Source organism: Carlito syrichta, unplaced genomic scaffold, assembly GCF_000164805.1.
Source record: "Carlito syrichta isolate Samal-C Ts95f unplaced genomic scaffold, Tarsius_syrichta-2.0.1 Scaffold315646, whole genome shotgun sequence".
NCBI classification, from domain to species: domain Eukaryota; kingdom Metazoa; phylum Chordata; class Mammalia; order Primates; family Tarsiidae; genus Carlito; species Carlito syrichta.
In genome coordinates this window covers 684266-698123 of record NW_007259742.1, presented here as the reverse complement: position 1 = coordinate 698123, position 13858 = coordinate 684266, and the positions used below count along the sequence as shown (strand labels likewise).

The window sequence follows — 13858 nt, the reverse complement described above, 5'->3', positions numbered from 1 at the left end:
GAAAGATTGCCTGAATCCAGCAGGTCAAGGCTGCAGTGGCCATGAGTGTGACACTGTACTCCAGCCTGGGCAACAGTGAGACTCCAACTCAAAAAATGAAAATTTTTAAAAAAATATTAATTATGAATAGACGTAGGGAGAAGTATAGGGTGTGTTATGGGTTGTGTTGTGTCTCCTGCAAAGATATGTTGAAATCCTAACCCCCAGCAGCCGCGAATGTGACCTTATTTCGAAATAGGGTCTTTGAAGATGTAATCAAGTTGAGATTATGTTATTAGGGTAGGTCCTAATCCAACATGACCGGTATCCTTAGAGAAAAACACCACATGAAGACAGAGACACGGGCAGAGACTGGAGAGATGTTGCTGCAAGCCAAGGCATGTCACGGATTGTCGGCCACCACCAGAAGCTACAGAAAAGGAAAGATTCTATCCAGTCTCAGAGGGAGTGTGGCCCTGAGGACATCCTGATTTTGGACTTCTAGCTTCCACACTATGAGACAATACATTTCTGTTGTTTAAGGCCACCCAACTTATGGTACTTTGCTGTGGTACAGCAGCCCTAGAAAATTAACACAGGGTAGAAGAAGGGAGGGTAGGGGACGAGGGCTGCAGGTGGGCAAACCCAGACCCTCCGAACGCAGGAGAATGAGCTCTTGAGTTCAGGGCTTTGGTTTCATCACCTCCCTCTCCTCCTATTCGCAACACTTGCCTGTGCTCCTGAGAGGCCCTAAACTTTTGGTCCTATCAGCACTGGAGAAAAGAGAGGCTCAAAGAAGGCATGGGGTCCAGGCTACTGGTGACAATTCCACAAATCCTAGGTCAGGATTTCCCAAGATGGGTACATTATCTCACACGTCCTAAAACACTGCCAATAATCATTTTAAGATGTGATTGTTGTACAATGCATTGCTGATTTCAGAGATATTCAAGTTAAAAAAAAAAAAAAAAGGAATGGCCGGGCTCGGTGGCTCAGCCTGTAATCCCAGCACTTTGGGAGGCCAAGGCGAGTGGACTGCCTGAGCCCACGGGTTCGAGACCCGCCCAGACAACTTGGCAAGACCTCATCTCTACAATAAAGCAAAAGCTAGCTGGGCATGGTAGCACGCACCTGTAGTTCCAACTACTTGGAAGGCTGAGGCAGAAGGATCGCCCGAGCAGGTGGAGGCTGCAGTCTCCGGGAGTGTGTCACTGCACTCCAGTCTGGGCAACAGAGTGAGACTCCAACTCAAAAAAAAAAACAAAAGGTATGAGTGTCTCAAAATAGATGAAACATGATATAAGACTAGGGAAAAGACAGTTAAGCCAAGTTAAACAGGTTTCTTTTTTTTTGAGTTGGAGTCTCACTCTGTCGCCCAGACTGGAGTGCAGTGGCTGCTTCCGGCCACCACAGCCTCAACCTACTGGGCTCAGGCCATCCTCCTGCCTCCGCCTTCCAAGTAGCTGGAACTACAGGCATGCGCCACCACGCCTGGCTAATTTTTTGATTTATTGTAGAGATGAGGTATCGCCAAGTTGCCCACGCTGGTCTCAAACCCGTGAGTTCAAACAATCCTCCTACCTCAGCCTTCCAAAGTGCTGGAATTATAGGCGTGAGCCACCATGCCCGGCTAAACAGGTTTCTTTCCTGTAGGACTACTCAGGGCCTTTAGTAAGTTGGTGTCTGTTATGAATCTCTAGGAGGGGACTAGAGAATATAGTATTTCCTATAAGTATGAGTCTAGGCCTTATTTTGAGGAGTAGCCAATGCAGCAAAGGGCTAGATTACTATTGTGCTTGAAATATACTTTGAGACTCTCAATCCTGGAAATGGTTTGTGGAAAGATTCAGGGAAGGTGCCCTGCTGACATAGGGCCCTGGCACATGAGCTGGCTTCAGAGCAGGGTTGAGGAGGAAAGGGAAGCACCTACTTCTCCCATGTGTGTGCCCCGAACCCAGGATCAGGTGCCTCACAGGGAGCAGGTATTGTTCTGAGTTCTCCCAAGCAAATCTCAAGCTCTCCTGGGGGATGCCCACACACACCTCGCCACCCCTCCCTCCTCTCTCAGCTAGAAGCAAGCAATCATGCCTCTGTTACAGAAATCTACTCATCCTGGAAAGGCTCCAGTGCTCCTGAATATGTAGGTGATGTCCAGGGCTGGGGAAAAGCAGGTGTGAACGATAAAGAACACACCCAGGGCACACCTAAGTCCGGTCATTCTGATGACCAGAATCTCTTAAAAAGCTAATCTGCTAGTAGCCAACACCCAACCAAAAGGATAGAGGTGGAGTGGGTTTTTAATAGCCAAAGAGAAGTCTGAGATATAAATGCCAGTGTGTGTGCCTAAAGTAAACCCCACCCAGGCCACAGAGTAAACAGTACACACCCCCTTCATCGGTGCTGAAACTTCTTTCAGGACTTTAAGGCCAGCAGCAAGCAGAGGATTTTCCCAAAAGCCACGCACTTGCCCACCTTTCAAGACATCAGCTACAACAGCTGCAGGTTTGCTGGAGTCCATTTTGCAGGCTGCAGACAAAATGCCCCAAATTGCTGCTTTAAACAAAAGCCTCCAGAACAGGGAAGAAATAGCAGGAGTGTATTAGGCTAACCTCACAGGGCGTGTACTCACAACTCCATGAGAGAATGACTTCCTCACAAGCTCTTTCCCTGTCACCTACTGCAAGTGAGCCCACCCTATAGCACAGAAGCAGCTCCCGGAGGGTTCCTGTCAGCATGCCAAGCTGGGGTGGGCACTGGGAAATGCCTGTGAGCATGCCAAGCTGGGATGGGCACCAGGGGATTCCTGTGAGCATGCCAAGCTGAGGTAGCCACTGGGGGATTCCTATGAGTGTGCCAAGCAGGGGTGGGCACAGCCCCCATCTCTGCAAACTAATAACTGCAGTTTGTCTAGGCAAAACAGCTTCCCCTAAGCAGGCCAGGCTGTAACCTCCTGGTCTTCAATGATGTCACTCCTCTGGGGAGAGAGTATCGACTCCCCACTGCAAGGCATGAGCCACAACATGCAGAGTGAAAGGATAAAACATTTTCTTTCAAATTCTACCTCCCTGCTCCAATTTCCTGCTTTAGAGGCTACCTTGAATCAGCATCTGTGAATTGGCTCAAATGGGGACTAGACTCTTCACTCTGAGTCTGAGACCCACCTGGCTACTTGGACTGGTACTTATCTGGGGTCCCGAAGGGAGGGAGGCGAGATCTTCGTGCTCAGATGCAGAAGAGTCTCCTAAATGAACCCTTCATTTGCTCTGGAGCTCTTTATGTTCTGGAGACATAAGGGCAACCCACACAGCACCTAAAGACCCATCAACAGTACGCTTTCTGAAAGGGTGAAATCAGAGTAACTTAGCTAAAGAAGAGTCATTTTAACATTGCTTAAGCTTTGTCATACTTTGCTACTTTCCCTACTCCCTAATCATTAGCCAAGGATAGAACCAGTTTTCTGGAGGTAGCTGCTGGTAACTGTTTTTGCATCTCCCAAGTAGGTCTATTCTAGGCATTTGTTAACCAGTTACAGAGAACCTCATTGTAATCAGCCTTTTGTGACTGCCCACCAGCCCACCAGAAGCTGAAGGCCTGAAGTCACAGGACTGGTTGCCCTGACAACACCAAGGACACAAGACCGGTCCTGCAGCTTCTGGAAAGTTTTCTTTACCTTGTCTCCTTGAATAAAACTTTAAAAGTTCCCCTTTCTCAACTCCCCTCTGCCACACTACCCCTTAGTGTCGGCCCCACTCTCCCTTGAGCGAAACTCTTTTGTTTTACTTTTGCAAATCTTTGCTTTATTCCCGTGGCACTGGCCCACCTTGCCTCAGTTTACCTAACACTTTCTAAAGTATCACAAGTCCCTAGACAGTTGAGCCAATGAGAGCAGGTTGACCTTGCCCAACCAAGGTATCCCCAGGGCCTGGCACAGAGTAGGTGCTTCGCAGACTAGGTTGAATGGATGAGTGGATGGATCAATGGATGAATGAAGAGATCAATCAATGGATGGAATGGTGAATGAATGACTGAGTGAATGAATGAGCCAATGAAGCTAGAAGGATGATTTCACAGACCATTCGGCCCTCAGAGCTCAAATCTCTGGGTGGGAGACTCACCAGAACCATCAGGAATGGACCTTACAAATGTTGGCAACATCTTGACTGTGGCTGTCGGATTAAAATCCCGGGAGAGGCCATTCTTCATCTCCTTCTTGAAGCGAGTCATGATATCTATGAGAGTTTCGTCGGAGAGCCGCATGGCATAGAGATACTTGTCAATCTGGAAGAGGAAGGAGAAGGAAGGAGAGTGAGGTTAAGGCTGGCTGGGGTAGGAAGGGGCAGGGTGAGGCACTCACCTGCCCAAAACAACCAGCTGCCACAGGCATATCCCACGTGGAAGGTCATCCAAGGTGGCCAGAGCAGGTTCACAAGTTCTCTGAACCCCAGTTCCTGGCCTGTAAGATGAACCAGACATCTCCAAGATCCTTTCCAGTCCCTGAATGTGGCATGGAAGCTGATCCTCAACCCACAAGCACATGATGGAAGCAGGTTTCCTACCATACCAGGGACACCACAAGCCTCTTTCCCTCTGTGAGAGGTGGCTGTCTCATCCTCACTGGGATGGGGATGACAAAGAGGTTAAAAATGACAGCCGGGTGAGTTGGCTCACGCCTATATTCCTAGCACTTTGGGAGGCAGAGGCGAGAGAATTGCCTGAGCCCATGGGTTCGAGACCAGACTGGGCAACTTGGCGAGACCTCATCTCTACAATAAATCAAAAACTTAGCCAGCACGGTGGCGCATGCCTATAATTCCAGCCACTTGGAAGGCTAAAGTGTAAGGATTGCCTGAGCCCAGTAGGTCAAGGCTGCAGTGGCTGTGAGCATGCTACTGCACTCCAGCCTGGGTGACAAAGAGAGACTCCAACTCAAAAAATGAAATAAAATAAAACAAAATAAAATAAGGTATCTAGGCCAGGTGCGGTGGCAGCAGGTTCAAAGCACAGGGACCTTAACCCCAGCCTCCAAATGTATAGAGACAGTCCCTGGGCTCCCGTGCCTGTATGCAAGGGACAATGTGCCCACACCTCCAAGTCGGGCCACTTCCACCCTACACCAGAACTGACCCAACCTGCCCTTCTCCCTGGGTTCCTCATTCTCAAGCTTCCCAGGTGCTTAACTTCTGGCCCCCTAGGTTGCCACTGGCTGCCACTGGTTGTTTTTCCTTCATAGTATCTTCCTGAGTATTCACTCAAAAATCATTGACTAAGCACCTACTATGTGCCTGGCATTGGACTAGACAACTGTCCTCATGGCACTATCCCTGTGGAGTCCGCCAAGGTCCTTTGATCTCACCATTTGTTCTTCCTGCAGCTCCCTAGTCAAGGAAGCCTTAGCAACTGTGTGCCTGGATTACTGTTGGTTCACACACTGTAATGGGTTTCCATCTTCAACCTCTCTCCCTTCCCACCCATCTTCTGCATCACTGCCATGATTACTTCCTTCATGCAACCCAATCAATTCACTCCCCTGCTCAAAGCCTGGCAATGCCTCCCCTCTACCGAGGCACCTGCGCTATGCAGGTATGGCTCTGTACGCTGAACTCTGGTCAAACCACGTCTGCCATTCCTGGTAGGTGGCCTGGCTCTCCTGCTTCTGCTCTCCCAGAAATACCCTTCCTTTTCTCCCCAGCTAGCCACATCTCCCCTAACCTTCAAGGTTCAGATTAAATGTCACTCCCTCCTGGAGATGTCCAAGTCCCTCAGGCTAGATAGAACTCCTCTCTCGGCTGGTCTGGCCTGGACCCCAGCTTTCTGGACCCCACCTCGACCTCCCCCTGCACACAGAAGGCTCTTGGCAGATAGAGACAGATGTATGGCCCAACAAGGCTGAAAAGCCCTTGATGCTAATTTTCTTATGTGCTCACATTTCAGGGTCGCTGGGTATGTCATTTCTGCATATTTTGACCTTCTACAGCCTTCTTGCTCTGATCTCTATGCCTCATTCTCCCCCCAGGCCCTGCCTGCTTCCTGCTCACAATTGTGGTGCTGGCAGGAGCCTGCCAGTGTCCTCTGTGGCTGGAGCCAAACCCTGCCCCCACTCCCAATCACTAGCACCTACTACCTTCTTCCTTTCACCATAAAGCAGCGCAAAGAAGAGTAATCAGAAACCACCAAGAGCCAGAACAGAAATTGCCAGAACCATGGCCCTGGGAGGAAACAGGCCGTGCTCCACCCTGGCTGGCAGCACCCACCCTTGCCATCAGGGCGCCCTGGGTCTTCAGGGAGAGGCAGTCAGGTACAAGCATGGGAAAAGGGTTTCCAGGAGGTGTGACATCAGAGTGTGCCCAGGCACAAGCAAGAGCCCATGTCAAGGCCAAGGGGAGAGGGCTGGTTAGTGTGACAAACAAATTCAATATGAATCAAGCAGACAGTGGAAGAAGTGAAGACTGTCGAGAGCTAAATCATGCAGGGCCTGATAATGCCATCAACAAATGCAGACGGATCCCCAAGCACAGTGAGCCTTGAGGCAGCTCTAACGAGAATACGACGATGATAAGATTTGTGCATCTGCGCAGTGGGAACAGAGGAGCTGGAGTAAGACCATGCAATGCAAGTCACATCGCTGTTCCAGCGTTCCAGACATTTCTCAATGACCACGTTCCTTACACTACACCATGATTATCCGTTTACTGACATGTCCACCTCCTCTGATACCACGTGAGTTCCCCAGGGAAAGAAAATATGTTGAATAGACTCTGGAACTTACCCAGTTGCCTAGCACACAGGAGGAATTCAAATAATGCTGGCTACTGAAATGATACTTTATCATACTTATACTGTGGCTTACAGTATATCAAGTGCTTTCACATGCAGTATGTCATTTAACCTTCGAAACTATCAAGGAGACACTCTTAATCCCCATTTTACAGATGCAGAAACTGAGGCTTCGGGAAGTTAAGTGATTAGCTCAGAGCACACAGCTGGAGGAGTGAAGTCTTGTACCTGCAAGTCTACGGCTCCTCTATACAATTATCCCCGCCCCTCGGGGAAGGTTGGTTCCCCTACTCTACAGAGGGCAGACATAGGCAGAGTTGTTGAGGTTTTCCAGGTAGACAGGAAGAAACTTCTAGAAAAGCCAGGGTTCTCTGTAGCTTCACAGTCATCCTGCCTCCTAACCCAAGGTACAGCTCAGCACACAGACACTGATCCAAGAATCCTGACATTTTAGGACAGCTGAGGCAAACTCAAGTAGCATCTAGAAACTCAGATTGGGGATACAGCACTGCTATGAAGGAAGGGCTTTCCTCTAGTCATTCAGGTTCATGAATCATCATGGGGTACAACTTCTCTCAGAGAAGCATGGATGCTGGGGCCAAAGCATGGACACAACTAGGGCAGGGCTAAAACTGAAACCAAGACCTGGTGGACCTTACAAGAATGAGGACAGTGAAGGGAAGGTCTTTCCATTAGTCCCCAGGAGGTTAAGAGGGGCCACTGAAACAGCACAGATCTGGGCCTGGGACTGGACTGGCCAAGGCAAAAGTCACCTCCCTTGGTGCCCGCCGTACTGCCCTGCCAGGAGGCACCTCGTGCAGGATTCAGCAGACATGCGTCCTATGAACTGTGGTCCTTTAAGTGGCCCCAAAGCACTGAGAAAAAGCACATGTCAAAAGACACCTGCAGAAAACTGGGGCTCAGAGAACCCAGCACTCCCTGAACAAGGGGCCTTTTCTCTTGGGCAGAACGGCCCCGCCTGGCACCTGACTAGGCCACCCCCTGGGAAAGAAAGGCTGAGGATAGGTAGTGGGTAGAAGGGGAGAGGGAGGAAGGAAGGATGTCAGGGAAATCACTCCTGCCCATTTGCTCCAGTCTCTGTGAGAAACCCAGAAGAGAGGCCGACTCTTGGTCTTTGGCAGTTTGGCCAAAATCCATAGCCCTCTCATCTCTTTTGTTTTTGTCCTCTTCTCCATAGCATCTCTAGTTCTCTTCCTCTCCTGCCCTTTCTTTCTCTACACACACACACACACACACACACACACACACACACATTCTCTCTCTCTCTCTCTCTCTCTCTCTCTCTCTCTCTCTCTCTCTCTCTCTTTCTCACCTCCACAATCCTGTCACCTTTGGATGCTGCCTCCAAACCACTGCTATGTTACTACCCTGGCCAAACACTAGTGCCGAAAGAATCCCTCCCTGACCTTACATTTGGTGCTAGAGAGGGCATGGCACCTCTTATGGCTGCTTCTCCTGCAAGCCTCGATCTTCAGAATGTCATAAAACAAAGGCTCCCACGAGCCATAATAGGCCCAGGCCCTCACATCCTCACTCTTGAATATGGAAACTGACACACATGTGCAGGACTCTGGTCAGGGTGGGAAAAAAATGGGGAGGCGCCAGATCCCAGACCCCAGACACCACACGCCGAGCTGGGTCCCGCAGACTCTTGCTTGAGAGTGATGAGGACTCCATCCAGCCTCCAGGGCCTCTATCTACCACTGCCAAGCGGTAAGAGCCCAAACACTGTCTAAATACTTGTCCTGAACTGTCCTTCTTGTGGACCAAGGAGGCCCTGATGCTCTCAGTGGATCCTAGCATAGGCAGGAGAAGACGTCCTCAGCAGAAAGAACACAGCCTCGCCAGGCCTCCCTGGCTCCCAATGACCTGGCACTGGGATCATCTCACAAACATTTCTGTGCCTGACCCCAGCCCCACCTCCTGTTCCCAACAGAACTAATTCAAGACTGGACATGCCTAAGTAAGCAGGTCGGTCGTGGCAGGAAGCACCAGTCATCGCTAGTTACCAACCCAAGCATTTTCACTCCCTATCCGCCCTCAGAAGGGGGCACAGCCATGGAAAATTTCACTCCCTCTCTCATCCACTCTCCCAAGAGGATCAAGAATGAAACAGGGCAACAGGTGTGACTACTAAGCTGTTGGCTGGGCCTTTAAAATGAGCTTTTCTAGCGAGCCACTTGACTTGCAAGGAAAATCAGGGAGCTGGCCCTAGAGGGTTAAGAAGGATATTGGCTTAAGGTCAGGGCAGAGATTTCAACACCGGTTCACTTCCCTTTCCCAGGACACTGACTCTGACAGAACGGGTCCTGAGCGCTTATTAATACTGTGATCAGTAACAGGCCCCATTTGCAAAGGTCTTGGCCATTCATTCACACACACAGCTCCCATATGCATGACCCAATTTGAACTTCAGAGAAAGAAGTGAAAGGAGCTCACGGATGCCAAGTGCTGGGCATGAAGCCGGCATTTTAATTTTACCCCATCTCCTGTCATTACAACCTGGTGAAGCAGGCAGGAAAGACATCACTACCTCCATTTATAGGAGAGGAAATTGAGACCCATGACTCATGCGAAGTCACGGGGTTTGTAAGTGGCAGCTAGGTCTAGATTCCAGGGCTTGCAGCCTCCCCGCCTTGGGGCTTCCCCTTTGACGTTTTCATTCCTTCTCAACTTTTAGAAAGAACAACGGGTTGTTGACAAAGAAAGCAGGGTTCAAATCTCATTTATTAGCTGTGCGGTTTTTTGTGTGCATGTTTTTGTTTTTATTTTATTTTATTTTATTTTTTGAGGTGGAGTCTCACTCTGTCACCCAGACTGGAGTGCAGTGGCCGCTCCCGGCCACTGCAGCCTCGACCTGCTGGGCTCCGGCAATCCTTCTGCCTCAGCCTTCCAAGTAGCTAGAACTACAGGTGCACGCTACCACACCTGGCTAATAATTTTTTGATTTATTGTAGAGATGAGATCTCGCCAAGTTGCCCAGGCGGGTCTCGAACCCGCGGGCTCAGGCAATCCACTCACCTCAGCCTCCCAAAGGCGCGGGATTACAGGCTGAGTCACTGAACCCAGCTGAGGTGGTCTTACTATGACTCTGTGAGTTTAAGTCTTAGAGGCAGTGTCCAGAGGAAATAGGGAAGTGGAGTTAAGGTTTCAGAGGAGAAAGTGTTTATGAGATAATTCCATTTTTATAAAACAAAATAAAAATACTCATCTCTGTATGTTTGAGTCTTTGTATAGGAAGGAAAACAGTCCTAAAGCGTAAAGCAGTGTTAACTGGAAAGTTTGAATATTCTTTATAGTAAGTATTTATTACTGTTATTTTTTAAAGTGCAAATGTTTCAGAGTAATTTTGCCAGAGTCTTTCATTTGCCATGTTTTTAGGCATTTTGCCCCCAAGCTTTAATTTTCTTTTCTACGAAGAGGGTCAATGGCATTTGTAGTGGATGCATGTTTTTAGGTATTTAGTGTAAGGAATTTGGGACACATGATTGTGTCACTTCGACAGGGATGAGGAAAGGAAATGATACTCGATGTTTATTTTGTTTTTGGCACATTATTAAAGTCCTTCCAATAGCCCTCTGAGGTGGAGGTGTTATTATCTTTCTTAAAAGTGAGGAAAGCAAGACAGAGAGGTTAAGTAATTTGTTCAAAGTCACACAGATAATCAGCAGGGGGCATGGTGGTGCCCACACGTAGTCTCAGCTACTTGGAAGGCTGAGGTGGGAGGACTGCATCTGCCCAGGATTCAGTGGCTGCAGTGAGCTATAATCACACCGCTGTACTCCAGCCTGGGTGACAGTGAGACCCTGTGTCTAAAAAACAAAACAAGGCTGCGATGGCCGGGAGCGGCCATTGCATTCCAGTCTGGGCGACAGAGTGAGACTCCAACTCAAAAAAAAAAAAAGACCACCTCATGAGGCCAAGTGCAGTGGCTCAAGCCTATACTCCCAGTACTTCAGGAGGCTGAGGCAGGAGGATTGCCTGAGCCCAGGAGGTGGAGGCTGCAGTGAGCCATGATCGTGCCACTGCACTCCAGCCTGAGTGACAACAAAACAAAAAACAAACACAAAAGAGCTCCTCAGGACCCTGCCTGATTTGATGACAGGGCAGAGCCAGAGCAATGTAGACACCTGCATGTGACTTCTAGGCTTTGCCATCCTGTGGGCCCCTCTGTCTTTCTCAACCATCATAAGAGTAGCTTCCCTACTTTGCACAGCACATCCTATTGGTCCTCACAGCAGCCTGTCTGCAGAAGCAGGGCAGGTATCTTCACTATTAATGCCTTGAGGAAAAATGAGAGGCCAAAGAGGGTCCTCAATTGGCCAAGGTTACCCAATTGCAGAGACCTGGAGGTTGACACCAAGCTCCCTGATTCCTGGTCCTGTGCTCCTTCCTCTGAACCCAGGGAGAGCACAGGGGTTCCCGGGAAGAGAGACGTGGTACTAAATTATAGCCACAGCTCCAGCCACTCCGGAGCAGCATGGCTTCTCTGATGTGCAGAAGGCAGACTATGCCAGGTTGACTTCCAGAAGACCTCGTCCACCCTTTAGCTGGGATTAGACCCACAACAAGCTGTCTGATCTGCTCCTTCTCTTCACACAGTCCTGGGAAGGACATTCAAAAGCCACAGCAAGCCAAGCGCCCCAGCCCAACCAGGCCCTGTGCTGTGGTCTATGCCAGCCCGGTGCCTCTGATTCCTCTTCTTGTTGCATGTGGCTCCCGCGGCTGCCCAGCCCCACTTCACTGCTATGAGTGGTGACCGAGAATCTAGTTTCTGTCTGCTCTTGGCAGCTGGTCTCTGAGCAGGGAAGGAGTTGGCTACAAGGGGCGACCCCCTTGACCTTGTATGGTCCCTGCAGCAACCAGCAACACCTAGCCCCCTTATGCCGCCTGGTGCCCTGACAGTGGCTCATCACCCCCAAAGACCCTTCCTTGCAGAGCCACTGTCCACTCTGATTCCTCGGCCTGTAGATAGCCTCTCTGTCCCTCCTTCCTTCCAACACCCCCCGCCCCCACTCACCTTCTCTGGAGCACAGGCCATGATCTGCCCCGCCCCACACCGTCCGCTCCCCTCTTCCGCATCCCCTCAGCTTTAGGTGTTTGCTAGGTGGGAGTCAATCTGCCCGGGGGACACAGCTTGGTGTGTGTCTTTCCTGGGCGCTGCAGTGATACACACATGTTCTGCACCACCAGCTAGACTGTGAGTGCCAGGGGTGCAGAGGCCATGCCCTCTGAGCCCTTTGTGTCCCCGGGAGCCCTCAGATGGCACCACGCGGTAGCTTCTCAGCCGGGCTGGGTGGCTTCTCTGCTGGGCGGGAGGCCACCGGTGACGCCTAGACTGGGGAGGTCTCAGAGGGTTTGCTGGCTCAGATAAGACCCAGAGACTCTTCTTCCCCGAAAAGCCCAGCCCTCCTCCCCCAGGCAGCGGCCCCTGACTCCAGTCTCTTGGGGAGCTCCAGACATCTCTAGCCCCTGCCTTCCCCTCACCACGTGGCCATTGCATGGCTGAGGTACAGGGGGACGCAAAGGACCCTAAAGATAATCCGGGTTCTCACTTCCCTATTCAAGCTGCCCAGAGTCTGCTGAATCACCTGCAAGTCACCAGAGCAAATAAATTCCACTGCAGGGGTTCCTTATGCAAGGTCTTCCTGAGAGCATTACCAAAGCCAAAATGGTCCCTTGGGCACTCTCAAACCCTGTCCTGGGGACACTGCCTTGCCTGGTCTCTTTTTCCAGGTTCGCATGGTATCTCTCAGTGCTTCTAAACTGTTGTTTCTGTTTCAGTGAACATGGACACCCTGGACTGTTCATACAACTGTTTACTCACAGTAAATCAAGAGAAAATGGATTCCCTCGCTTGATGAAGAAACTGAGGTTCAAGGAATGAAAATGTGGACAGGGCCCACACTGGGCACTTCAACCTACTGATCCAAATCTGCACAACGTGTAAGGTGGGCGTTACTGACTGCATTTTACGTAGGAAGAACCCGGGGTTGGGGAGTTAAGCACAATGTCCCCAGCACCCAGCAACCAGAACAGTACTGCCTCACGACTCCAAACTCCGTGTTCCTTGCCTTATACCCAGACTCTTCTTGCAAGGAAGACAAACTGGCGTAGTGCCTTGAGGTCAAGCCCAAGGTCCTCCTGGTGACCTTGGAACCCACAAATAGGAGCTTCCTGGCGGGTAAGAGTGGCCAAGCCCTTGCCCAGGAAGAGAACAAAGCTGTCACTCTGAACTAGCTAAAAATAAAGGAGGCTCCCATTCCCTCAAGGGGAACAGAACAGCCCTGGAATGTGGCGGGGCAGGAACAACAGGCTTAATCCTCAGGCTCCAGACTCACGATTTCCAGTGCCCAGGCACCTCCCTGACAACAAGAGGGAAGAGAGGGTCTGAGTGCAGACAGGTTTACATTCATTGTGAGACAACCAGACCCTAACACGGTAACTTGCAGATACTTCTGTGGGGGAAATAGACTGGGCTAAGAAATCGAAAGACTTCGGGCCTGGGCCAGCAACATTGCCTTCCTCCATGACGTTGAACAAGTCAATTTCATCTTCATATGTTTCCATGAGTGAAACAGCAATAATGAAAACTGCCCTTCCGCCCTCACATACAGCAGACACAGAGGCCCCACAGCACTGTGGAGTCCTCAGGACATCTCAGAGGCCCCCGGTGGCATTTTCATCTGTCCATCTGGCCAGGGAACATGGACATGCTGATGGTCCATGAGCTCTCAGACACAGTTTTAGGGAAAAGCAGAATGGTGCCCAAGATCCCTGCCTAGGCTCAGGGGTCTGGTTGTCTGCCTACCTTCTGTCACCAGGAAGCTACCGCCTCCCCACCTGGCCACTCAAGGTACCTACAGGTGTGTGTACTAGACAAAAAACAATAACAACGCACCTGGCATCTGTACAGTTCTGTACACGTTCCAAGTGTGTCCACATCCATTCCCTAATGTGATAAGTGGGCAGAGAACAAGGCAGAAATAATTTATCCCATCTGACAGATAAAAAACTGAGGTCCAGAAAGCTTGATGGCCACCTCACAACTCCTTTTTTTTTTTTTTTTTTTTTTTTAATCAAT

The 13858-nt window shown here is 50.2% G+C and overlaps 1 protein-coding gene across 5 annotated transcripts in view; it reads right to left on the bottom strand.

Moving 5' to 3' along the window:
* The window catches only part of HK1 (hexokinase 1), an 87767-nt gene that overhangs the window by 57547 nt on the left and 16362 nt on the right, over window positions 1-13858 (bottom strand). For all 5 annotated transcript variants that reach the window (XM_021706492.1, XM_021706493.1, XM_008073097.1 and 2 more), the window contains exon 2: window positions 4095-4257. In XM_021706492.1, coding sequence (XP_021562167.1) covers window positions 4095-4257 — 163 coding nt within the window. The remainder of the gene's footprint in view (window positions 1-4094; window positions 4258-13858) is intronic.